This window comes from Ovis canadensis, chromosome 20 (genome assembly GCF_042477335.2).
Source record: "Ovis canadensis isolate MfBH-ARS-UI-01 breed Bighorn chromosome 20, ARS-UI_OviCan_v2, whole genome shotgun sequence".
NCBI lineage: Eukaryota > Metazoa > Chordata > Mammalia > Artiodactyla > Bovidae > Ovis > Ovis canadensis.
In genome coordinates, this window is record NC_091264.1 from 57,848,190 (window position 1) to 57,875,942 (window position 27,753).

The following is a 27,753-nucleotide window of genomic DNA, read 5'->3' on the forward strand; positions in this document are numbered from 1 at the left end:
AGAGGAGGCCCTGAGTAACTGAACAGATCCTGTTTCAGAGTCTGAGCTCCTTTCTGTTAAAATCAGTAGTCCTTATACAAGGTACCTAGAATAGTCAAATTCACCGAGTCAGAAAGTACACTGGTAGATGCCAGGAGCAAGACGGGAGGGGAGAATGGGGAGTTAGTTTTTAAGGGGGTCAGAGTTTCACTTTAGGAGGGTGAAAAAGTCAGGAGATGGATGATGGAGAGAGTTATACAACAATGTGCCAGTTAAATATGGTTAAAATAATATGTTATATGATTCACCTTCTAAAGGATGTTTCTGAAGCAAAAGTATGACTCTTTCAGGCATCAGACTTCTACTTGGTCCCTCAAAATCCCATTCCAATGGGCCCAAGAACCGCCTTCTAGGTGGCAGAGGAGGGGAGGTTTACTTTAATGCTCCAAGCTGGGAAGTGAAGCAGGGCCAGATCAGCTGTCCTCTGGCTGATCGAGAGGTCACCCTCACTATGAACTCAGAGAAGCATGGCTCCGTGTCTGATTTTTTAAATTATGATTTTTTTTTTGGTATGGAGTGGGGCAAGACGGATTTCAAATAAATAAGATGGAACTATGTGCGCTGACTACTAATCTTAGGGGAGTAAAATGCTTGGTAAATGAAGGGAACTAAAGGTGGGTTGGATAGCCAAGATCACACAGCCTGACCACCTCCTGGGGTTCATGTTGAAGCGCCCAGACCCAGAGAAAGCAGTGGCATCTTGCATCTGGGGGGCTCTGGAGGGGTAAGGCAGTGTCCTGAGGTCTCTACATTTCCACGGACTAGAGGTTCCTGGAGAAAAAAAGACCTGCTCATGTGGCTATGAGATGGGACCCTCAGACCTGTGGATTTGAAGCTTTCGGAGAACTCAATTTACTTTTTAAAGCACATACCCCCACATATGCCATTTCTTTATCAATAAGTTATGTATAAGCACTGCTGCATGACATTTCCGGAGAAGGCAATGGCACCCCACTCCAGTACTCTTGCCTGGAAAATCCCATGGACGGAGGAGCCTGGTAGGCTGCAGTCCATGGAGTCACAAAGAATCGGACATGACTGAAGGACTTTACTTTCACTTTTCACTTTCATGCACTGGAGAAGGAAATGGCAACCCACTCCAGTGTTCTTGCCTGGAGAATCCCAGGGACGGGGGAGTCTGATGGGCTGCCGTCTATGGGGTCGCACAGAGTTGGCCATGACTGAAGCGACTTAGCAGCAGCATGGTATATATGTATAATACAGACATGATTGACTCAAAAGAAGAATGATGTAAAATAAATTTAAGTTCTAGCTCTATTTCATCTACCACATACCCCAGTGGATGGCCAAGTTGGCCCCGATTCTCTGTACCTGCCCCGAGTCTGTATACATAAGGCAGAGCAACACACACCCAGCTGATTGTGTTCATGTCTGAAGGGCAGCCCACACCTCTCAAATAACGGTTAGTTGAAATAGTTATTCATTATCAAAGCATTCAAATGACTGAGGTTTAGGAGAGTCTGACCAATAGCATCAATGAGAAAACATTTTTAGAAGAATACTATTTTTGCATTTTTAGGTGGAAACTCACGTACAGATGTGAGAGTTGGACCATAAAGAAGGCTGAGTGTCAAAGAATTGATGCTTATGAATTGTGGTGCTGGAGAAGACTCTAGAGAATCCCTTCAACTGCAAGGAGATCAAACCAGTCAATCCAAAGAAAATCAATCCTGAATATTCATTGGAAGGACTGATGCTGAAGCTCCAGTGCTACAGTCACCGGATGTGAAGGGCCAAGTCACTGGAAAAGACCCTGATGCTGGGAAAGACTGAGGGCAGGAGGAGAAGGGGACAACAGAGGATGAGATGGTTGGATGGCATCAGTGACTCAATGGACATGAGTCTGAGCAAGTTCTGGGAGACAGTGAAAGACTGGGAAGCCTGGCGGGCTGCAGTCCACAGGGTTGCAAAGAGTCACACATGACTTAGTGACTAAACAACAACAGCCTTAACATTGGACATCATTTTACTTGTTTCTGCTCCCTTCCTCCAATTTGGGATTATTCTTAGAGTGCCATGTTATATTTTTATGCTATTAAAACCATCAGGATAAAATTATGTTTTACATTGTGCTCACTCCATGAGGACCGCAAACATGGTCATAGGCTTTTCAAAGAGAATGAGATTTCGAGTACACCTCAAACAGTCCAAGGAAGCCACTGACCTACCTGGTGAGCTTGGTGCCAATCTGCTGTCGCAGCTCCAGTCGCTCCTCATCCGTCTGCCGGGGAAGGATGTTCTTTTCTTCCAGCTCTCGCTTGGAGGGCCTGTTGCTGAGCTTGATGGCTAAGGAGTCCTTCCTGCACACCTTCATGGCCAGGGAGCCTGCAGGAGGGGAGAGATGAGTTAATAAAGTCATTGCCAATCTGAGGTCCGGGCTCCCCTAGAGTCAGCTGTGGCCCACAGGGTGCAAGACAGGGAGACGGATATAATAGCCGAACTCCTGAGAGAGGTCAAGACCTCAGTCCAAGGAGGAAAGTGACTGTATGTCACTTTCATAGTTTCTGCCATCGGCATGTCCTGTCTGCCTCTTAGTGTGCTGGGCACGTGAGGAGCACATGGGCAATCTGTGACGGGATCTCTGCTTCCCCAGGAACTCCCCACCTGGTGGGAACATCACAAAGGAGGCCAGGACAGACTATGCAGCATAAAGCAGACTGTGAAGGACGGAGGACGAGGGGCTGGCATGTGCAGGATACATGAGACTGACAGGCAGCCGGCTGGAGTGCATCTGCCTGTATGAAGGCTCAGAGGTGATGTGTGATAAGCCAGGGAATCACAAAGAGAGATCAGCTACAGTGGGGCTGGGGGTGCGGAGCAAGGTAAGGCTGGGCAACTTGGGGTCTGCGTCGGGTGGGAGGGAGAACAAGCTCATGGAAAGGCAATATTTGGGCACTGCTTTTCAACACAGGAGGTTCTGAGCACCTTCCGTCTGGAATAAATCCATGCTTCTCAACCAGGAGAGATTTTTGCCCCCCAGGGGACATTTGGCAAAGTCTAGAGACATTTTTGGTTGTCAAACTGGGGTCTGATGGGGAGGCTGCTACTGGTATCCAGTGGGTAGAGGCTATGCAACATCCTACGATGCACAGGGCAGCTGCCATGACAATCAGTCATCTGGCCCAAGATGTTACGAGTGCTGAGGCTGGGAAACCCTGATATAAAATGCTCCGTCATCTGGGCAGAAAGTGATGGGCAGAGGCTGGACAGCATGGGCCCGTGGCTGCCCCTCTGTGGTTCTCTCCTCAACAGCAGCACTGTTTCCGGTTCTCAAGTTTAGTTTGCTACCTGAAGCCCAGTATGTGAGACAAGAGGAAAGGCCTGGGAAGCACCAAGTTTGGGGGATCCCTTTGGATTCTGCATAGTAAGTGCTTGTCTTCTTTCTTCTGCTGCTGGTTTTAGAACATGGGCTTTGGAGTAAGGCCCAGGCAGCTTCAGCTCTCAGCGCTGCCTCTTAGCAGATGTGAAGCTCTGGGCAAGCTCCTGGCTGCTTCATTTCCTTCCGCCCCGCACCGACGAACCCCCCTCCCCCAACCTCCCCCATAAAAGGAATTTATGCCCCTGGGGGTTGTGAGATGTAGGTAAGAATGAAATCTTAGTCTATTGTCAGGCACACAGTAAAAGTTTGCCATTATTTAAGTTCACGCATTAAAGGTTGATCAAATATCAGTCAATATTCATTCAATTGAAACATTCATTTTTTGTAAACAGAATGACAGATTTTGAACTTTGCTTTCTTAGTTTTTTCCCTTGTTTCTTAGCACACTGAAAGGCCTTAGAGAAGAAATTTAAATTCAGGACTTCTGAAGTGGTTGAGGTATGCTTAAAAATGAATTTGTTCCATATACAACAGTTAGTACTTTAGTGTATTCTGTAGACTGGAACTGAATTTTAAAGTGCTTTCTTCTCTTTGCTTTTTTTTTTTTTTTTTTTGGATGGGGCTTTCCCTGGTGGCTCAGATGGCAAAGAATCTGCCTGCAATGCAGGAGGCCTGGATTCGATCTCTGGGTTGGGAAGCTCCTCTGGAGGAGGGCATGGCAACCCACTCCAGTATTCTTGCCTGGAGAATCCCCATGGACAGAGGAGCCTGGTGGGCTACTGTCCGTGGGTCGCAAAGAGTCCGACACGACTAAGCACAACACTGCACATGGCACCCCACAGGAAGCAATCAGAGAAAGAACATCTAAAGAGGTAAGAGATGGCAGCATGGTGCTGCAGTTTCTAGAGTTGTGATGTTGTTCAGAAGACCCTTACCCTTTCATTTTACTAATGAATAAATAACACTGGACCTCAGATTTGAATCTACAGAGGTGAGCAGCTCCTCGCTCCCACCACAACCCCCCCGCCCCGCCCCTGCCCCCGCCATGCCACGCCCCCGTGCCTGCCATGCCCCGCCCACCCGCGCCCGCCATGCTCCCCTGCACCCGCCACGCCCCAAGAGTTTAGAAGTACCTACTGGTATACAATGAACTGTCGTCATCCTCATCCTCTTCCTCCTCCTCCTCCTCTTCTCTTGTGTACAGGCAAGAAGAGTCTTCGTAGTCTGACTCATGAGGCACATTTTCTTTATTGTCATCACATTCAATCACAACAGTTGGCACTTGTCTGATTTCCGGAAGGCCCAGAGGCCCTGCTTTTGTGACACTGTCACCCGAGTGCAAACCAGAGCTGTGGTAAGAAGCAGAACAGGGGACCCGCTGCTCAGAGCTGTTTAAAAAGAAAGAAAAGAGGGCATTCATTCCGGCTAAGGTGTCGTATAAATGCCTGGAAACCTTTTAAAACCCTGGCTGTCCTGCACTCGGAAGCGACAGGTCTACGGGGCAATTTGAGTCCCATTTCTCACCTCCAGCTCAACATGCTGGGACCCCAGAGTGACCTGGTGGTGTCAGCATCTGCTCTCTTCTGACCGTGGGCAGACTGTTAACTTTTCTGAGCCTGTTTCCTTGGATGAAATTGGGTCAATCCTATGTTTTTAGCAGGCCTGGTGCATGTGTGCCCCACCAGCAGGGCCTCAAAGGAGCCCCATACTTGTTATTTCTAAAAAGGGCCCTCCAAGTGGTTTCTAGACATTATCCATATCAGTCTGTTCTCCAGGACAGCTTTTGGAAACTCAGATGTGGCTATCTCGTCTGTTAGAACCCTGAGTGTCTTCCTAGTCTACAAAACCAGTGCTCCAAGACTGATACAGAAAAGTTGTCAAAAAATCCACACCGCAGGCTATACCATTCATAACAAAGAACTAAATTAACTGAAACGTAGCTTCTTATTACATCTTGCCTCCACCTCTGATGGCCAAGGGCAGGAAGGGAAAAACCTTCTGGAATGGTGTGGTCACTTAGAAGACGTGCTCTAACTAAATAAAAGGTCTCACTGCCAGAGGAGAGAGAAACCATTAGCCTGGAAGCAGCAGTTTAAGCACAGCCTGACGTGTAATACCTCGTATCGTCTGCCCCAGCCTTGTCCCCCTACCCTTGTCCCCACACAATTCACCTCCTTCACATGCAACTACGCAGTGCACACTCCTGGCCTGGGATGTGCTCCCACCTCACCTTCACCTTGCTCATCTCTGTCTACCTTTCAATACTCATCTGAGGCAACACTTTGCCCAGGTTCTCGGGAGATTCCACAATTTTGAAAACTGGGAACATCCACTTGCTTACTGGATGGGGAGGAGTTGCCCCCGCCAGCCAAGTGCTAGATGTCTGCAGGGGCAGGGACTGTGCCCTCTTCACATCTGCAGCAGGTGCCTGGCACCGTGGCTGACAGTAAATGAGCACTCGGTCAGTGCTGATTGTCTTTGCTGGGCTGGAATCCCTGACATTTAGGTGCATTTAAAATGGCTGATGAGTCATACTCAAAAGTATTAGTGAAGAGATCAGTCCTTAATTTTCAGGGAGTATTTTTAGTGTACTGCAGAGCTATACATGCCCCTGACCTGACTGGCACTTTTAGTAATGGCTTAATGACCGAGTCAAATATGTGGGAGAACTGAGGCAGAAAAGCAAAAAGCGAACAGTTATTGAATGTGTCACCCACTGTGCTGCAGACTTCCACATCCAGTATCTCACTACCTTGTTAATAACAACCCTGCAGGAGAGGTGTCAGTTATCCTCCTTTTAATAAGCAGGAAATGGAGGCTCTGAGAGGGTAATTAATAAGCCCATGATGGCACAGGTGGTCAAGGAGCCAGTTAGAATTTGAACTTGCTCTGTTTCAATATGCTGTATCCAAACACTGCATTGTGATACTTGTAAGATTGTGTATTTTGGTTGAACACAAACCCTACTAACCACGCACAAATATGCACGCAAGGCGGAGGAAACATCACGCTCTGTCAACAACACGTGTACCAAACACACATCGTGACTCTGTAAATGTTTTAGATGTTACTAACCAGGGTAAATAATAGTGTCCCCTCTCCTGTCACGGTCAGGTCACAGGGCATTGAGTTTAAAGGATACGTCTTAGACGCTGGGTTTAGAATGGTCAGGACGGGGAAAGGACTCGAGTGTTTACCTATTGTCACAACGACCTTTGCACCAGAATGGCAGTGTTGAGAAGCTGTAATAGAGCCTCATATCTTCAGTATCCATTCCCCACACCGGCAGCCCCCAACCCGGTGGTTGTGCAGCATGTGAGATCTTAGTTCCCTGAAGCGAAGTGAAGTTGCTCAGTCGTGTCTGACTCTTTGTGACCCCATGGACTGTAGCCTACCAGGCTCCTCCCTCCATGGGATTCTCCAGGCAAGAGTACTGGAGTGGGTTGCCATTTCCTTCTCCAGGGGATCTTCCCGACCCAGGGATGGAACCTAGGTCTCCCACATTCCAGGCAGATGCTTTAACCTCTGAGCCACCAGGGAAGCCTAGGAATAAAACCCATGCCCCCTGCATTGGAAGCATGAAGTCTCAACCCCTGAACCATCAGGGAAGTACCAACTGTTCAGTTCTTTACAGAAAGAGTTTCCTGACCCCTGATCCAAATGAATATTTCTAACCTCTATCATAAGGGGACAACAGAGGATGAGATGGTTGGATGGCATCACTGACTTGATGTACATGAGTTTGAGCAAGCTCTGGGAGTTGGTGATGGACAGGGAAGCCTGGCGTGCTGCAGCCCATGGGGTTGCAAAGAGTCGGACATGACTGAGCGACTGAACTGAACTGATCATCCCTCACCCCTTAGCTTTTCTGTGTGAGCTATATCTGAAGTCCACTAGTTTTATGTTAATTATGTGTTTACAACTTATGTTAAAATAAATATGCACCTATTACAACTTTACATGGCACTGGGTAGCATGGTCTAGTGGTCTAAGGTGCTGGATTAAGGCATCAGGTTGTTTGGGGGCATAGGTTCGAATCCCACTGCTGCCAAGGAGCATTTTCCCCTTCAAGGATCACAGTCTTGTCGTGGTGAAGGGACTTGCTTAACTCAATGAAGCTATGAGACATGCCATGCAGAGCCATCCAAGATGGACAGGTCACAGTGGAGAGTTCTCACAAAACGTGGACCACTGGAGGAGGGAATAGCAAACCAGTGTTCCTGCTGAGAGAATCCCATGAACAGTATGATAAGGCAAAAAGATACGACGCTGGAAGACGAGCCTCCCCCCACCCCCCGGTTGGAAGGTGTCCAATATGTTACTGGGGAAGAGTGGAAGGCAATAGCGTAGGTACGCCATGTGAGATGCCTGGCTGGATGAATCAGAAGCTGGAATCAAGACTGACCAGAGAAATATCAATGACCTGATATGCAGATGACATCACCCTTATGGCAGAAAGTGAAGAGCTAAAGAGCCTCTTGATGAGGGTGAAAGAGGAGAGTGAAAAAGCTGGCTTAAAACTCAACATGCAAAAAATGAAGATCATAGCATCTGGTCCCATCACTTCATGGCAAATAGAAGGGGAAACACTGGAAGCAATGACAGTTTTTATTTTCTTGGGCTCCAAAATCACTGTGGACAGTGACTGCAGCCATGAAATCAGAGCAGGCTTGCTCCTTGGAAGGAAAGCTATGACCAACCTAGACAGTGTATTAAAAAGCAGAGACATTGCTTTGCTGACAAAAGTCCATCTAGTCAAAGCTATGGTTTTTCTAGTAGCCATGTATGGATGTGAGAATTGAACCATTAAGAAGGCTAAGTGCCGAAGAACTGGTTCAAACTGTGGTGCTGGAGAAGACTCTTGAGAGTCCCTTGGACTAGCAAGGAGATCAAACCAATCAATCGCAAAGGAAATCAACCCTGAATATTCATTGGAAGGACTGATGCTGAAGCTGAAACTCCAATACTCTGGCCACCTGATATGAAGAATTGACTAATTGGAAAAGACTCCGATGCTGGGAAAGATTGAAGGTAGGAGGAGAAGGGGACGACAGAGGATGAGACGGTTGGACAACATCACTGACTCGATGGACATGAGTTTGAGCAAGCTCTGGGAGTTGGTGATGGACAGGGAAGCCTGGCGTGCTACAGTCCATGGGGTCACAAAGAGTCAGATAAGACTGAGCGACTGAACTGAACTGATGCTGAAGCTCCAATACTTTGGCCGCCTGATGCGAAGAGCCAACTCACTGGAAAAGACAGTGATGCTGGGAAAGTCTGAAGGCAAAAGGAGAAGGAGACAGCAGAGGATGAGATGGTTAGATAACATCGCCAATTCAATGGACGTGAATTTGAGCAAACTCCGGGAGATAGTGGAAGACAGAGGAGCCTGGTGGGCTATAGTCCACGGGGTCACAGAGAGTCAGATGCGGCATAGTGACTGAACAAAAACAATAATAACAACAATTAAAACTTTTAAAAAGCTTGTCTTAAACTCCATTAAGGTACCACCAATGATGTGTGCATATATATATATATATATATATACACACACCACATTTTGATTAAATCAATCTTGGCATGGTTGACCTTTTGGCCTGGGTCCTTCTTTGTGGTAGGGGGTTGTCCTGTGTATTGTAGGATGTCTAGCAGCAAACCTGGTCTCTACCCACTAGATGCTAGTGGCATCTCCTCTGGTGGTGACACCCCCGAGTATCATCAGATATGGTCCAATGTCCTCTGGGGGGAAAAGCTGCCCATTTGGGAACTAGTGTCCTAGAGTATAGGGCTTCCCTGGTGGCTCAGACGGTAAAGAATCTCCTGCAATGCAGGAGACCGGGGTTCGATCCCTGGTCTAGAGTATGCAGACAGCTCCGCTACCTGCCGCATCCTCAGAGTTGTACCACATGAGTCTCCTCTAATGCAGCCTGGGTATTAGTGCTCAGGAATCTGCAGTATTCACTGAGGGGTGAACTGCTCAGATCCCTTGACCTGCTGTGTATCAGGCTGGCACGCTGGGGGTGGTACCAGCCATCTGACATCGGGACAGTTTGGCTGAGTGCATTATCTCTGCTCCTGCTGTGGTCCCAAAGCAGTTACCCTGTTAACACAGGCGCTCTGAACCCATCGGAGGGAAGCAGTTTGGCTTGTTATGTGGCCCAGATGGGTGAGTTACAAAATGATACTCTAGCAGCCTGAAAGAGTCGCCACACCTTCTGGAGTACCTGTCAACGTTCCCGAGGCAAAGCTGACTCATGTAAGCAGATCTATTCTAGACCACTCAGGTCAACACTCTGGGGATTAAGCACTGAGTTTGCTCCCAAGTCAAATGGATCTCATTTTGAAATAGAAACATGTATTTTAAGTGCTAATGAAAGGTAAATGAAAAGCACTTTTAAAATGTGTGCAGTATACTTATTTTCTCTAAAAGAATCATCAATTAAATAAATTGCCTATAATGGAAGTGATTTATGAGCAAGCTAGTTTGGTCAGACATTATACAGATTTTGGGTTTCCCCAGTGGCGCAGATGGTAAAGAATCTGCCTGCAATGGGGGAGACCTGGGTTCGATCTCTGGGTCGGGAAGATCTGCTGGAGAAGGGATTGGTTACCCATTCCAGTATTCTTGCCTGGAGAATTCCATGGACAGAGGAGCCTGGCAGGCTACAGTCCACGGAGTCGCACAGAATTGGACACAACTGAGCGACTAACACTTTGTAGGAACTTTGATATACACAGAATGCTTTGTTGTACTTGTGAAATTCTCTTGTCGAACCTGAATTTACACTCCATGGTGATAACATGGTAAAGTGAAAGTGAAGTCGCTCAGTCGTGTCTGACTCTTTGCGACCCCATGGGCTGTAGCCTACCAGGCTCCTCTGTCCATGGGATTTTCCAGGCAGGAGTGCTGCAGTGGATTGCTATTGCCTTCTCCAGGGGATCTTCCCAACCTAGGGATTGAACCCGGGTCTCCCGCATTGTAGACAGACGCTTTACCGTCTGAGCCACCAGGGATGTCAACGTGGTAAACACAGTGTCATTAAAGTAGGTGAACATACACAAGAGAAAAATCACACCTGGGTTGTGTCACTGTTTTTCCTCCAGGTGAGCGATTAGGAGCTAACTAACACTCGAGGTAACCATGGAGCCCTTCACCCTGACCTCATAGAGGGAGTCTCCCTAACTCTTCCTGGGCCACTGCCTGTAACGGTGATGAGAGCTGATGCTTTCAATGCTCACACAGCACCAGAATAAATCCACGTAAGCCTCACAGCCACCCTGTGAGATCAGAATTACTGTTATACTCCAATTTCAGAAAGGGAACGTGAGGCCACCGGGCACGGTCACAGCGAGAGGGGTGCAGGCCTTACTGAGCTCAGGCAGTAGGGCTGGTAGAGCCTGGTCTCGCACTGATGTCACCTGGGCAGCAGCAGAGCCCTGCAATGGCTTCAAGATTTACTTTTTTCAGAACTTTCTCTCCTTCTCACCACCACCCACACAACTCTTTGCTGCTGTCAGACAGGTCTGAACATGACATTCCCTCAGTTAAAAGACCTTTCAAGGGTCTCATTGTCAACTGGACAAACCTCACCCTCTTTGGAATGGACAAGGGGGTGCCTTGCCATCTGTGGCCCTCATTCCTTCCAATCTGATTTGTTACTGTTCTTTACCATGCACCCCGAGTTCCAGCCACAGAGGCCATTTGGCTTCCAAAGCACACTGTCTGATTCCAAATGTTGCTTCTTGACCTGCATACAGATTTCTCAGGAGGCAGGTGGTCTGATAATCCCATCTCCTTAAGAATTTTCCACAGTTTATTGTGATCCACACAGTGAAAGACATTGGCATAGTCAATGAAGCAGAGATAGATGTTTTTCTGGAATTCTCTCGCTTTTTCTATATTGTCAGTTAGAACGGGACATGGAACAATGGGCTGGTTCTAAATTGGGAAAGGAGTATGTCAAGGCTGAATATTGTCACCCTGCTTATTTAACTTATATGGAGAGTACATCATGTGAAATGCCAGGCTGGATGAAACACAAACTGGAATCAAGATTGCCGGGAGAAATATCAATAACCTCAGATATGCAGATGACACCACCCTAATGGCAGAAAGGAAGAGGAACTAAAGAGCCTCTTGATGAGGGTGAAAGAGGAGAGTTAAAAAACCGGCTTAAAACTCAACATTCAAAAAACTAAGATCATGGTATCTGATCCCATCATTTCATGGCAAATAGAGAAACAATGGAAATAGTGACAGACTTTATTTTCTTGGGCTCTAAAATCACTGCAGATGGTGACTGCAGCCATGAAATTGAAAGACGCTCCTTGGAAGAAAAGCTATGACCAACCTAGACAGCATATTAAAAAGCAGAGACATTACTTTGCTAACAAATGCCCATCTAGTCAAAGCTATGGTTTTTCCAGTAGTTATGTATGGATGTGAGAGTTCAACCGTAAAGAAAGCTGAGGGCCAAAGAATTGATGCTTTTGAACCGTGGTGTTGGAGAAGACTCTCTAGAGTTCCTTGGACTGCATGCAAGGAGAGCCAACCAATCAATCCTAAAGGAAATCAACCCTGAATATTCACTGGAAGGACTGATGCTGTAGCTGAAGCTCCAATACTTTGGCCACCTGATGTGAAGAACTGACTTATTGGAAGAGACCCAGAAAATGGGAAAGATTGAAGGCAGGAGGAGAAGGGGACGACAGAGGTGAGATGGTTGGACAGCATCACCGACTTGATGGACATGAGTTTGAGCAAGATCTGGGAATTGGTGAAGGACAGGGAGGCCTGGTGAGCTGCAGTCCATGGGGTCGCAGAGGCGGACACGACTGAGCAACTGAACTGAACTGGAGCACACTGTGAGCTCTCCTGCCATCACTGCGCCGCAGAACTAGGCCCTCAGCGTTTGGCTGCAGCAGCCCATCCAACCTCAGGGAGAGCCCTGATGCCGTTTCTTTTGAGCAGCCTTTCCTGATTTTTCAGTGGAAACCAGCCCCTTCTGTATCCACAGCCTCTGTTCCAACCTCTTTTTAAGCACCTGTCGGGTTATATTATAATCACATATCTAAGCATTTACTCCCTGCCCCCAATGACTACAAGCCTTTCAAAGACAGAGGCTGATTATCATTCTCTTCATATCCTAGCCTCGTTTTTGTCCACATTTTAGGAACTGATGGAAAAGTCAATCAAATATTTGAAGTCTCTAGGAATCAGAGTAGTCATAATACAGTTCCCATCATTTAATTCACTCAAATAATCATCCTTGACCCTTAGATAGTCTTCCTGTGTAGAGAAAGTGTCCTATGAACAGAGAATTAAAGATGTGGAAATAGCAAACTAGGGTTCTTAAGAAGTTAATGCAAAGAGATAAGGCAGAGAGATCTGTGCAAGGAAGGAGGCCAGGGTACCCAGGACAATGTGAACACAGAAGGTGTAACAGAGAGCTTATGGTCACCACATTTTTCCCAACTCTACGCTCACAGGCTCTCAGGCCCCTTCAGTAAGATTGTTCAGAGTTTCAGGCTGCTTTGTATGGTGAGCTAGTTGGGCCAGGAGGTTTCTTCTCATGTGACATTCTACAATGAATTGATATTAACACCAAAGGGCCTGCATTATTCTCCAGGGGCGGAAAAAAGAGATTCTGTTCCCTCATCTCGAAGGCTCCAAATGATGTAACTTTCCCGAGACGTGTATGAGTAAGAAGAAGAGATGCAGTGGGTTTCTTGTTGCTGCAGTGAGGGTGCAGCTCCTGGAGGATGGAAGGGCGCCACTATCGTAGGTGATGCTCACTCCCCTGCTTCGTACCTCCTCCAGTGGACAGATGTGGGTACACAGCATCTAACACATTCACAGGCGCATCACCTGCCTCCTCCAGTGAAAGGGAAGCCTGGGAGGATGTCCACTTTGCTTTGTCCTCACTTTCTCCCCAGAGGATGGAAGTGCCTGAATACCTTCCTTCAGGAAACAACTGAATAAGCCAGGAGGAACAAACAGAAGTTTACCTAAAATAGGAGGCCTGCCATTCAGAGACACATGAAAATAGGATTCAGGAAGCTTGAGAGTAAAACGGCAGTCCTAAGTCAGTAAAAAGCACGCGCTGCAAACTCTCTTTGCCTTCCCGCGACATGTCAGGGAAGTCCAAAGCTGTCTCTTCTCCCCTTGGTGCTATCTCCATCCAAAACAACACTGAGCCAGTCTTCTTTTTGGGAAATCCAACTCTCCAAGCGGGCTACTGAAAGAAGTAGGGGGCTTCCCTGGTGGTTCAGTGGTAAAGCATCTGCCTGCAGATGCAGGAGATGTGGGTTCAATCCCTGGGTCAGGAAGATCCCCTGGAGAAGGAAGCAACAACCCACTCCACTAAGTATCCTTGCCTGGGAAATCCCACAGACAGAGGAGCCTGGTGGGCTACAGTCCATGGGGTTGCAGAGAGTCAGACATGATTTAGTGATGGAACAACAGCAAGCCAAATAGGAGACACGTAAACTGAGAACACAGGGAGCTTCCCTGATGGTCCAGTGGCTAAAACGTCACACTTCCAACACAGGGGGCCTGAGTTCAATCCCTGGTCAGGGAACTAAATCCCCCATGCCACAGCCAAGAGTTCTCGTGATGCAAGTAAAGATCTCACATGCCACAACAAAGACTGAAGACCTCGTGTGCCATGACCAAGCCCTGCTGCAGCCAAGTGTAAAAAAGACAAAGAACACAATGGCACCCCATCAGGCCCCCATCTCCACTCATCACTCTTTCCTATTACTTAAACAGTCACATGTTTCTAAGAAATCCACAGACTTTGAAAACTGAGACTGTTTCACCTTTCCTGTTCATGACTGGGTGAGGGAGAGGCAGCTTATTTTTAATAGTTCTTTAAGAAATGCATGCCAAGACATCTGTGACAACCAGGGTCATTACATAGCTGGCCCCCTTTCAAGGGAGCTTAATAACCATCACTGTATCTCAACCACATGATAATAGGGAGATGCATATGGAGCTCTGTGAATAATCCTGGGCATGGGATTACCCGCCATCAAGCACCTTTGATACTCTCCTAGGAAATCAGGGGCAGGTTTTGAAATTAAAAATCACTGACTATTTTAAATCCTTCATCTTCCCTGAAAATACCTGGGAATCATTTCACCACTATTTTTAAGGAAAAATGTGTCATAAAGGGACATTGCTTTCTGGCATCTGATTTCATATGCAACCATTGTTAAAATGCCAAAGGAAAAAAAAAAAAGACGATGACATTAACGTCCTGAAAGGACAGAGAAAATTTATTCCCCTCCAATAGGATGCTGAAAATGACATTAAACTTCAACAGGAACGGCTTTTGTCATTCAGACTGCACAGAGTCGTAAAGAGAATTTTCAGAGAGAGTTTTCAGTAGTTTCTTGGAGCCCAAATACGTGTGAGAAATTATGCTACAGATTGCAGTGCCTGAGGCTGGAAGATGACAGAAGTAACCACTAACATCCTACTGCGGCTGCTGCTAAGTCGCTTCAGTCGTGTCTGACTCTGTGCAGACTCATAGATGGCAGCCCACCAGGCTCCTCCGTCCATGGGATTTTCCAGGCAAGAGTACTGGAGTGGGGTGCCACTGCCTTCTCTGACTAACACCCTAGAAAACAGTTAATCAGCTTCCCCGGAGGAAAGCAACCACGCATCGTGGTGCTTATCACAGCCTTCTAAGATAAGCAACTCGACACTGGAGATCTTGTGTTTCTGTTGGACTTTAGTCAGCAGGAAATGATGCCATTCTATATACAGAGCAGGGGATTGAGCTTTCCTGAGTGGAGAATGTGTTTTCAGTCTTTTTCTCCAGTGGTGGTAATGAATGCAAATGAATGCATTTACATCCCTTTTTCTGTCCTAGGGACCAATGGAGAGAAGGCAATCGCACCCCACTCCAGTACTCCTGCCTGGAAAATCCCATGGATGGAGGAGCCTGGTAGGCTGCAGTCCACGGGGTCGCTAAGAGCCGGACACGACTGAGTGACTTCACTTTCACTTTTCCCTTTCATGCATTGGAGAAGGAAATGGCAACCCACTCCAGTGTTCTTGCCTGGAGGATCCCAGGGATGGGGGAGCCTGGTGGGCTGCCGTCTCTGGGGTCGCACAGAGTCGGACACGACTGAAGTGACTTAGCAGCAGCAGCAGCAGGGACCAATGACCCACATTTCTGAGATGGTGTCTGGGGTCAGGATGTGGTGAATAAAACCATGTGACACCCAGAGTCTGACCGAGAGCATTCTTCATCTCTCACGGAGGAACCAGACAGCGGTGGCTCTTCCACATGACTTTGTCCCTAGACGTCAGCCAACATCCCAGGTCATGCTTGTCTGGATGTGGGGTCAGGAGGGCGAGACCTGGAGGGAGGACCACGTTTGGGTCCCAGCTGAGCCACTCATTCGTAGAGCATTTTGCCTTTTCAGTTCCTCATCAGGTAAATGGAGAAATCCTTCTACCAAACCCAGGCTGCTGCAAGAGCGGAGAGCAACGACTTGTAAATGTCAATATCGGTAGTTGCTGTTTCAGCAAGGGATGTACTTAAAGCTCAGCAGTTTATCATAAACCAATCATTATGGATATTATCCATTAGTTTATTGAAACACTTCCTTTAGCCTTTTCAATAACTTTGGCCTGCACAATCTTTCTGGATAAATGGTTTCCAAGAGGATCAAAGAATCGTTACTTTATCATCAGGCAAGGGCGAGATTTCTACTGAGGCACACATAAGAAAATTCAGTCGCAGATTCTCTTCTGAAAAACATACTTCCTTTTTTTAATCCCTTTAAGACTTCGAAAGATGTTAATGAATCATCTAGTCTCATTTTAACCTTCCTCTGACCAGCTGGCTCACCAGCCTTGCAGGAAAGGATTTGTCTTGCTCAAAGTGACATTACCTTGCTCTGAAATCTCATCCTACCCCTTAAAATAACAATTATACTGCAAAACATGATCTACATGCAGCCACTTACAGATGATAAATATATGCTGTAAAACTGAAGTACTGGCCTAAAGTAAGAGATTGATAACTCTGGCCTCAAAGGGTCAGAGACAAATGTCTCACCAGAATTGCAAAAGATTTTGAAGAGATGGTCATCAGTGTAAGAAAGAGATGCTTTCCCTGGAAACACATTTCATTTGAAAATATATGCCATTTGCTAAACGATGAGCAAAATACCAAACTTCTTCAAGTAAACGCCACTTCACAAATCAGATAACACGGGTATTCTAGGTTCATTTTTGCTTGGTACCAAGGCATACCTGCTCACCATCACATGAACGCTCCGACTCACAGGTGGAAACTCTGACAGAAATCAGTGCAGTAATTATGTCAGACTGATAAAGCCAGAAGAAACCCAAGGGCCCATCTAGTTCAGGACCAAGAGTTATTCTTTTCACATGACCCTGGAGGCCACATAAAGAAAAGTAATTGTCACCTCAAAATGTTTTAATACTGATTATAAACGAACTGTGATCTTTGAAAAGTCTATAGATAATGATAGAATAATACAATTAATGAAGATCGAAGGGACTTTTTTGGGGGGGTTACTGATTTCAATTTCTTCTGTCCAATGTTGAAACTGTCCCTTTTTCAATAATCTGGACAGGCAGTAATGTAATCCCTAGCTAATGTATGCAGTACTCAGTATTTTACTGAGTAATAATTTTACATTATTATTGTCCTCATTAATAAGAGTTCAAGATGGTTCTGGAAGCCTTTCTGGGTCTGGTTGGTCATTGTTGGTCTGGACTATCTATAATTAACACAGATATACAACTCCTCTGGGAAAGCCATTCCATTTCTAAAAATATTCACATTAGGGTTAATTTCATGACATGGAATTAGAGGGTTGACCAGGACATCAGCAGACGATCTCACCTGCAGGGTTTTTCTTCATGGAGCACACGAGTAAACCACTTGGAACAGCGGCCAGCCTGATGTTTTAAAAAGATCTCCTGTATTCTCTCCAAAGGTTCCTAGGTTCTCCTTACACCAGATGACAATCTTCTGTCATTTCCCTTATTCTCTGTGATTGGTCCTCTAAAAACCTGGCGAATAACTGTCAACTTCCTGCCTTTTCTTATTAAAAATCTCATCGCCCAGCTTGGAGTATCACTGCTTCCTTTAATATGCCTAGCATATTCATTCTCTCATTCTTTTCCCCATCTTCTCCCAGTTCATTTCAGTTTGAATGCAGCTCTCCAGAGAAGCCCACCGGTGGACCCCCTGCCCTGCTCCCTGGGACGCCCCCACCTCCTGCACCCTTACAGGTACTGGCCGCCCAGTGTGTGCTCCCAGCAGACTCCAAGCCACTCTGAGGGCAGCACCCTTTATGTTTCGTGCAGGGCAGTACCACCAGCAGGGCAGCAAGCTCTGAAGATTCTGAGGGTAAGGAGCTCCAGGAACACTGGAGGCGGAGGAGGGAGGGAAAGAGACCCAGAGGTCAGCCTCCCTCCCACCTCCTGCAGCACCACGGTCACCAGGGTCTGGATGCTCAGCGGCTCCTGGCTCCCAGGGCAGGATGGGGTGCTCTGAGCAGGGTTGGGCGTAGCGGTGGCCTGCCGTCCCTGACTCACTGGGCAGGCTCACCACGTGCCCCAGCAGCACCTCTCCATCCCCGCCAGGGCAGGGGTAACACGGGTGGGCAGCAGCAGTGGGAGCAGGGCCTCTCACACCACATCCACCACCATCCTCCCCAGCTCCCCTGGGATGGGCTCAAGCTCTTTCCTTGCGGGGAGGAAAAGCAGCTGACAGTGAGGCTCCTGGCCAGGCTCACGCCTCAGTCCCTATCGAAGAAAGAGAACTAGGACAGAAGGGGTGGACCTGGGAGGCAGCCACGCTGCTGTGGAAGGAGGCCCTGGGGCCACCCTGTGGAGTCACCTTCAGAAACGGTCTGACTCACCAGTGAAGAGAAAATAAACAAAGATGATCTAACGCTGGGACACCAACTCAAAATTTCCAACGAGATTGGATCAATCTGCAATATGCCTTCTAGGGGCACTCAAGGTTGACTTTGTGTGTTGGAGAAGGCAATGGCACCCCACTCCAGTACTCCTGCCTGGAAAATCCCATGGACAGAGGAGCCTGGAAGGCTGCAGTCCATGGGGTCGCTGAGGGTCGGACACGACTGAGTGACTTCACTTTCACTTTTCACTTCCATGCATTGAAGGAAATGGCAACCCACTCCAGTGTTCTTGCCTGGAGAGTGCCAGGGACGGGGGAGCCTGGTGGGCTGCCGTCTATGGGGTCGCACAGAGTCAGACACAACTGAAGTGACTTAGCAGTAGCAGCTTAGCAGAATTTTGCTTAACTTTCACTATCATTTATTTACAGACATTTACTGTATGCTATGTAATAAGACGACTGACGTGGACCTATTGTCATTTGTTCCTCACGAACAACCCTATCGAGGTTGGTGGTATTATTATTAACCCTGTTCTAAAGATGAGGAATCAAAGGCAAAAGGAAGTGTGATCTCTGAGAGTGAAACCCCGGCGTTTAGATTCTGGAGCCCATGTACTTAGTCGTGATGCAGGAACTGCCTCCAGCCTGGCCAAGCCGCCCAGTAACTTTGATAAACACAGAAGATGGTCTCCAGTTGCCTCCCCCAAATCTAGTGAGCCAGCACCACATCACTTTGCTTACAAAGATCCATGTAGTCAAAGCTCTGGTTTTTCCAGTAGTCATGTATGGATGTGAGAGCTGGCCCATAAAGAAAGCTGAGTGCTAAAGAACGGATACTTTTGAACCGTGGTGTTGAACAAGACTCTTGAGAGTCCCTTAGACTGAAAGGAGATCAAACTAGTCAATCCTAAAGGAAATCAACCCTAACTATTCGTTGGAAGGACTGATGCCAAAGCTGAAGCTCCAATACTTTGGCCACCTGATGCCAATGAGTGGCTCATTGGAAAAGACCGTAGGAAAGACTGAGGGCAGGAGGAGAAAGAGGCGACAGAGGGTGAGATGATTAGATACCATCACTGACTCAGTGGATATGTGTTTGGGCAAACTCTGGGAGATAGTGGAGGACGAGGAAGCCTGGCATGCTCAGCCCGTGGGGTCACGAAGAGCTGGACACGACTTAGCGGCTGAAGAGCCACCAAGCACTGTAGCTAACTAAAGTGGCTTTAGTGTCATCAGGCACAGGTTAGGGCAACGGGAGAATCTTCACTCAAATCAAGACAGATTCAGAGTAATTTTCGGAGAACAAGACTAAGACAGAAAAGGGCCTAGAAACCATCTCAGTACATGATCGATGAAATTATTAGCCTGAAAGGGACAAACCACTGGATAAAGGGAATATTATCTATCTTCAAAGATTTAAAAGTCTCTCATAGGAAAGGAAGATGAGAGATAAGACTGGGACAAGGGAATTATAAGAAGAAAGAAATCTGCAGTAATCAGATCTTCTGGACAATGGGGTGAGTTATACTGGAATCCGTTCTTCCGATCTCATCCACCTGCAAAATCCCAATATCTGCCTCCTTCCCCACTTGCTCTCTGATTCATTTCAATAAAGAACTTGATCTGGTGTAGGTCCAACAGACCTATTCATTGGCCTCCACGCGAATGGAATATTCTACAAAGACACAGGGAACTCAGGAATACCTTGTAACTTATTGGTTAGTACTTTTAATGGAGACATTTCAAATGGCATGCTTTAAGTGGAAATGTACCTAGTGACATCCTACTATTATGCTGGGTGACCATCTTTTTCAGACGTCAGATATTTCCAGAAGAGATGCAAAAATGTTCTCGGGGTTACAGGAGATATGAGGAAACTGCATTCACTGCTAGTGGTCTGTTTTTTTAAAATTTTTTGATGTGGGCCATTTTAAAAGTCTTTATTGAATTTGTTACAATAGTGGTTCTGTTTTATATGTTTCCGTTTTTGACCCCAAGGCATGTGGGATCTTAACTCCCTGACCAGGAATCGAACCTGTACCGCCTGCTCACGAAGTCTCAACTACTGGGTCACTAGTCTTCTTTACGAAAGCAGTTGCCAAATTGCTATGAAACTATATACAAGTTTGGTCTCAATTTCTGTACAATTTCTGCAGATGGGCACTGAGTTTGTGACTACTCTTTTGAGTAGCTGGTATGTCTTCCTTAGGTTCTTTGCTGACTAAGTCTCCCTAAGTGGTGTGAGGGTTAAGATGATAATAAAGTATGTAAAATAAATGACTAAAAAATGCCATCCAAATTTTACATTACTATTGTCCTCATTAACAACAATAGCAGTAGTTGAGGGACTTCCCTGGGGGTCCAGTGGATAAGACTCCACACTCCCAATGCAGGGAGCCCAGGTTCGAACTTTGGTCAGGGAGGTAGATTCCACTTGTCGCAACTAAAGATCCTGCAGGCTGCAACTAAGACCCGGTGCAGCCAAATAAATAAGTAAAGACTTTAAAGATATGAGACTCATTCATTAAAAAAAAAAAAGAACAGTAGTTAAAAATGCTGGCAATGGGCCAAATATAATTTTTTTCCCTAGTGAGGGGTGATATTAATGTGAACCAATCAAGTCAGAATTCTCAGTGATAACAACTTCCCTGGGAGTCATTAATATCCCAAATGTAGACTACTTGGCTGCGACAGAGGGAGGGAAAAAGCCACTGAGAGGCAGGGAAATCTGAGAAGTGAAAGTCGCTCAGTTGTGTCCGACGCTTTGAGACCCCGTGGACTGTGGCTCCCCAGGCTCCTCTGTCCAGGGAATTCTCCAGGCAAGAATACCGAGTGGGTTGCCATTCCCGTCCCCTGGGGATCTTCCTAACCCAGGGACTGAACGGGGCTCTCCTACACTGCAGGCGGATTCTTTACCACCCGAGGTACCAGGGCAACTGTGACAGAAAGCTCCCAACGGTGTCCATCTCGTCCCCAGCTCTCTGCCTGGCAACTGACTGAGCTCTTGAGGCTGAGGCTCAGTTGCAGCCCGTCTGCAGGACCCAGGTGACTAGCCTGGGGCAGGCACCCAGGACCCCAGCCCAGGCACAGCCTCATGCGAGACTGCAACACTTCCTTCTGGTCACGCCACAGAACAAAGCCAAGCAACACACCTTGGAATCACACTGGGAAACGGCCACCTCTTGGGCACAAGCAAAATAGTATTTGAACACACACACGAGCAATTCAGAACCAACACGAGAGCTCTCCCTGGGTGGAGGGGGGTTAGGGCCGCTTCTACAGGCCTGTCCTTGGATTCCCCCCGGAGGCAGAATCTGATGAAAGAGGAGACTTTGGCGGTTGTAGGTACTGATTCAAGGCTCAAGCTCGGATAATCAGACTTCATCTGCCGCTTCCTCTATCAGTGAGAACAAGGTGCAGCTCTTCCCCTTTCTTTGCTTTTCTAGCACTGCTCTAGCCGTGATCATCTTTTCTTATTCTACATCTGCATTGCTTTTCACATCATAAAAGTAATATACAAAAAATAAAAAATTAGGCAGTACAGAAAGAGACGAAATACAAAAGATTTTCTCCCATCTCCCCGACCTTGGGGTTACCACATTAATAATGATGTGTATACATTTCCAAAACATGTTAATGCCTACAGAAGGACAATACTATCCATCCATCCATGCGTGCATCTATTCACCTATCCACTCACCCATATACACACACACACAAATATACACACACTACCTCTTGATAAATGTGATTGTTCTAGTCTGGCAACTGGCAGAATGGTTTTTTTCTCCAAACTTCTCTTGACATTCAGATTTTGGTCTGATTTCACTTTCAAGCTGCCCTGCCCCTGACCTCCTGCCCCATGCTGGCAGGAGTGCCAGCCCTTGAGCTGGTCTTCCTACCCCTTGGGCTGTGGTCAGGAGCCTCAATCCCCCCCCACCCCCCGTTACCCCCTCCTGCCCCCCCTGCCCCTTGCCCTCCCCCTGACCTCCTGCCCCATGCTGGCAGGAGTGCCAGCCCTTGAGCTGGTCTTCCTACCCCTTGGCTGTGGTCAGGTGCCTCAATCCCCCCCACCTACCGCTGCCCCCTCCTGCCCCCCCCCGCCCCTTGCCCTTCCCCTGACCTCCTGCCCCATGCTGGCAGGAGTACCAGCCCTTGAGTTGGTCTTCCTACCCTCTGGCTGTGGTCAGATGCCGCAATCCCACTCGGCCACCTCAGACAAGCCCCCCTTCCACCCTTCCACCTGCCCCCCCTTCCCCCTCCCGCCCCCCCTTCCCCCTCCCATCCCCCGCTCCGGTCCCCCCACCCACCCCCCTCACCTTTCCAGCCTCTGCATGGTCATGGCCAGCGTTTTGTTCAGCTCCTCGATCATCCTGCAGCCTGAGGGGTGCAGGGGCAGGGAGCCGGTGGCGGAGGGCAGGTGCTGGCCCAGGCTGCCATACTGCAGCTGATGCTGGATCTGGGAGGGCAGGACGGTGTGGTGGTGCTGGGCCCCGCCCTGCGGGCCGCTCTTCTGGGCAGCGTAGGATGCCAGGGAGAGCTCCGGCCCCCCCACAGGCATACAGATCATGACTTTCTTTGGAGGTAGCGGAGGCGACAGCTTCACTGGCAAGCAAGGCAATTTCACGGGGGCACCAGGATCTGCGGCGGAAGGAAGGCGAGAGGCAGATGTGAGGTCAGGGGCATCAGGAGAAACCTAGAACACCATGAGTGCCCACCTGGGCCTGTGGCCCTCGGGATGGGGCCCTGAGATGAAATTCATCAGCTGAAGAACCGGCAGGTGAGTGTCACTCAGCGCACTGTGTGAGTGGCACTCAACTGCCGGCTCTCACTTCCTGCTCGAAGCACGCTGGGACTCAGGTGCTGGGGGCAGGTGCCACCCCGCTGTCAGACTGAGGCTCACCAGCAGAAAGGGGGGATGTGCTCTCCTGCGTATGGAAACCCAAGGATCTTCAAAGAGACTTTTTTTCAGGATATGTGCAATGCCAACAATTTTGCCACTGTAATGGGAAAATAGCCTCTTGGCTGGCACTTTCTAATAGGCATGGGATTAGAAGCCAGGCTGAGGTTCAAGTCCACTAAGAGTGTGTCCCTCCAGAGGTAACTGTAATGCCACTAGCTTTAATTCCCTCATCATCCCATGCTTTTTAGGATTCAGGGTCACAGAGTGTGACCAAGAAGCCCTGCTGCTCTGCTAAGACATCCCCTGAGCCTCAGTTTTCCCACCCATAGAAAGGGAGTACTGTCTACCCTCTAGGTCCATTATGAGAAGTAAATAGATTCACGTCTACACCATCTCCATGTGACGGGATGAGAGGGTTGAGTCATCCCAGAAGAAGGGGCAGCTCTGTGTAATCAGTTCCTCCAAAGGACACTTAAGAATTTTACAAAACCCCCAAACAAGTTAGCAGGGGGCTTGAGTATAAAATACACCCAGTATAGTCCTTGATAGGTAATATCTGCTTGCTTGCTTAGTCATGTCTGACTCTGCAACCCCATGGACTGAAGCCCATCAGGTTCCTCTGTCCATGGAATTTTCCAGGAAAGGATACTGGAGTGGGTTGCCATGATAGGTAACAAATGTTGTCTTAATTCATTCTGAAAAAAATAATATATACTAGGATTCTCCCATGGGTTGTTGTGAGGGTCAGACAAGATAATGTGGACATGCTTTGTAAACTGCAAAGCATGACATACATCTGAGTCCTGTCGTGAATAGGATTCTGGCCTGATCTTTCCCAGCCTGGGAGGCAGAAGATAGAAGCTGAGAAAGCAACAGAGTGCGTGGTGTTTCCTTACAGGTAGTTCAGTTCAGTGGCTCAGTCGTGTCCGACTCTGAGACTCCATGGACTGCAGCACGCCAGGCTTCCCTGTCCATCACCATTATAAGTGACTTCCCGGACACCCACTGTGAGTAAGTGGGCAAAAAAACCTGGTGACAGTAAGTCAGGGAGCACAGAGGCTTCCAAGGCACCATCCTAGAAGTTTGCCAAGTCTAACATGGCCCTATGGGAAGGGAAAATGGCAAGGTCCTCCAGCTTCCAGCATGCCATTCCAATGTGCACAGCCCTGCGTTAGTACTGAGACCCCGTGGAGAGGATGCAGAACCAGGAGTTAGAAAACCTAGATGCTCTGCTATTAACTGTGCGTGTGTGGGGGTCGTTGCTCAGTCATGTCCGACTCTTTTTGACCCCATAGACTGTAGCCTGCCAGGTTCCACTGTCCATGGAATTCTCCAGGCAAGAATACTGCAGTGGATTGCCATGCCCTCCTCCAGGGGATCTTCCCGACCCAGGGATTGAACCCTGGTCTCCTGCACTGCAGGTGGATTCTTTATCGCCTGAGCCACCAGGGAAGTGCTCTGCTATTAATTAGCTATGAAATACATCTATGCTTCCAGGGACCCAGGCACTTTTATATCTAAAAATTCAGGGGTTAAAAATGCCTCCGTTACCTTGACAGCATCTCCCTGAACACGACACTCTGCATCTTCCTCATGCATGATATTCACGGGTGATGGGAGGACACACAAGACCTCCTGCACTGGTAACAATAAATGGGGTACAGGCAAAGCTCTCTGCTTGCTGACTTAGAAATGGATGGGTCTTCTGCAGCCAGACTGATCGAGACGCAGTATATTCATAAATCTGTCTCCGCTGATGGAGTGGAAAGAGCAAAAACCAGTTCCAGAGAACAAGAAAAATAAACCCCAGCTATGTCACAGAGCTATAAAACCCAAGAGGACTGTATTTCCAAACCTGACACAGCTCTGGCTTATGACTTCAGACAAGAAAATGAAAACCCCAGATGACTTCTGTAGTGGAGCCTGGAGACAGAGCACTGGAGTCTATGCATAGAACGAGTCTGAGCTAAGTGGATACACCCTGAGCCTCTCTCCTCACCTTTTCAGTTAGCACCAGCTGTAGCACCTACAGAGGCATTTGTAACTGCTTCTGTATCAGACAGTGTCATCAATGATAGTAGCACTTAGGATCCTAATGAACAAAAGTGATGTAAGAATTTCTCAGTCATCTGCCACCTGGTTCCAGTGAGTCAGAATCTCCGACCTCCTTTCGTGAATACAGGCATCCATTCAAAAACATGAAGAGTTTATAAGAGGCATACTTAAGTTTATAAGAAGAGTTCAGAATCCATTATCACAAACTGGAAGGCAGAGCACCAAAGAATTGATGCTTTCGAATTGTGGTGCTGGAGAAGAGTCTTGAGAGTCCCTTGGACTGCAAGGAGATCCAACCAGTCAATTCTAAAGGAAATCAGTCCTGAATATTCATTGGAAGGACTGATGCTGAAGCTCCAATACTTTGGCTACCTGATGTGAAGAACTGACTCATTAGAAAAGACCCTGATGCTGGGAAAGATTGAAGGGAGGAGGAGAAGGGGGCGACAGAGGATGAGACGGTTGGATGACATAGTTAACGACTCAATGAACATGAGTTTGAGCCAACACCAGGAGATAGTGAGGGACAGGCAGGCCTGGCGTGCTGCAGTCCATGGGGCTGCAAATGGTCAGACACGACTGAGCAACTGAACAACATCACAAACTACTGAATCAGATTCCCTGGGCTGCAAGAATGGCTCCACTCACCCCTTTGGGCCACCTTAGGGATTGTAAGGTAGTCTGGGCCTTTTTTGGTCAAATGCCTGGAAAGGCAAAAATGTGTTGACTGACCCCTCATGGTGAGAGGGACAGAAGAGAAACAAGTGATTAGGTTTCAATGTCATCGGCCTGCCTAGGTCTCCTGAACTAGCCTAGTATACGGAGACCACAGTGGATACCTGACGTGGTGAGGACCAAGTCCAGAGACTGCCGAAATCCTTAAAGAAGGGCCATTATCACATAGGCACCCCCAGCCCCCGACTTTGTTTCAGAGCCACTTTGCAAAGATACAATTTTGTTTTTAAGTGGACCCTTCCTGTCATCTCTCCAGGTGGCCTCGCTGAGATGCTGGTGACACTGGGCAGTGGAGGGGCTGTTCACCAGCCAACTGGGTCACTTGGGCACATCAGCTCTCCTGCAACTATAAAACCGATCTTGTAAAAGTCAAATGACATGTCAGGAAAGTGCTCTCAGAATCAGAACTGCAGATGTCTCTATAATCATGAGAACACACATTTGTTCCTAAGATCAGTATTCTGTTAAGAAATGATTTTTAAGTTATGGATAAAAACACATCCTCTGGTCTATTTTTGCACCAATGCTGACTTGTGCTATTGCTCCCAGGGAGACCAGGCAACGAGAGGGCCAGGAAATTGCTATCTGGGTGGTTGAACCCGAGCTTTCCACATGACAGGTGTAAAGGAAGGTGAGAGGGTCCGGAGGCGGGCAGCGGAAAGGAGCCTGTGTTGGCTGTGCCCGCCAGGGAGGACTGCTGTTTGTGACCATCCAGGCAGAGGCTAGGAGGGAGTCAAATCAAAATCACAAAGTCCTGGAATGAAACACACACATTCGGGTCTGGTCTCAGAACCCTGGAACCAGGGGCTCTCTCTGTGAGGTTCAAAGGCAATAAATTTAGATCCCAGACAACAAAAAACTACATAGACTATCTCCCTATTAAGAGGTAGTACAGCAGAAAGTAACCCCAGTCCCTGACAGTTCAGATGGGAAAGAATCCACTTGCAATGCAGGAGACACAGGTTCCATCCTCGGGGCAGGAAGATCCCCTGGAGAAAGGAATAGCAACCCACTCCAGCATTCTTGCCTAGGAAATCCCATGTACAGAGGAGCCTGGTGGACCACAGTCCACGGGATCTCAAAGAGTTGGACATGACTAAGCAACTGACTACACACTACACATCAGATACTAACATAACACTGTGAATCAATTATACTCCCATTAAAACATATGTATTTGTGGATGGAAGATATCTGGGGTTTGATTCAAAATAATCCCATGGGAGAAGACTGTCAGAGGGTTAAAGATGAAACAAGACTGGTCTAACCAAGGGGTACACAGAGGTTAACCATAATAATCTCTTTACCTATGTATATGTTTGGAAGTTTCCATTATAGAAAAATTTTTAATAAAGGAAAAAATAAACACTGCTTGAAACACACAAAGAAAGAGGTAGTACATTCATGGCTGGACTAAGAGGTTCAAGCTAGATCCATGTTTTAAGAAGGAGAGAAGGGGATGGCCACAGTTCATCTCTAAACCTCCATCCATCTGCTGCACGATATTTATTCACTGTTGGAGGACATGCTCAGATTTCCTGCATTTATAGTGATGGCGGTGGCTGGTCTAACCATCTGCAGAGCATCCCCACTCCCCCATGAGATTCCCAGTGTACTTGCTGACACCTAAGGCCGGACTGCAGGTTTGCCCAACGGATGACTCTGATGTTTAATTGCTGCTCTCATGAGGGGTGGCCTTTCTACCTAGGCTATCACATTTCCTTTAAATACTACAGAACCCATGAGAATTAGATATCATTTTC

General features: G+C 47.6%; 1 protein-coding gene across 19 annotated transcripts in view; it reads right to left on the reverse strand.

Moving 5' to 3' along the window:
• Positions 1-27,753, reverse strand: part of PHACTR1 (phosphatase and actin regulator 1) — a 548,621-nt gene that overhangs the window by 36,545 nt on the left and 484,323 nt on the right. For 15 of the 19 annotated variants that reach the window (XM_069563035.1, XM_069563042.1, XM_069563036.1 and 12 more), the window contains 3 exons: positions 22,617-22,938; positions 4,517-4,767; positions 2,229-2,385 (listed from right to left, as the gene is read on the reverse strand). In XM_069563035.1, coding sequence (XP_069419136.1) covers positions 2,229-2,385; positions 4,517-4,767; positions 22,617-22,938 — 730 coding nt within the window. The remainder of the gene's footprint in view (positions 1-2,228; positions 2,386-4,516; positions 4,768-22,616; positions 22,939-27,753) is intronic. The other 4 variants (XM_069563048.1, XM_069563049.1, XM_069563039.1 and 1 more) reach the window with 1 other exon arrangement.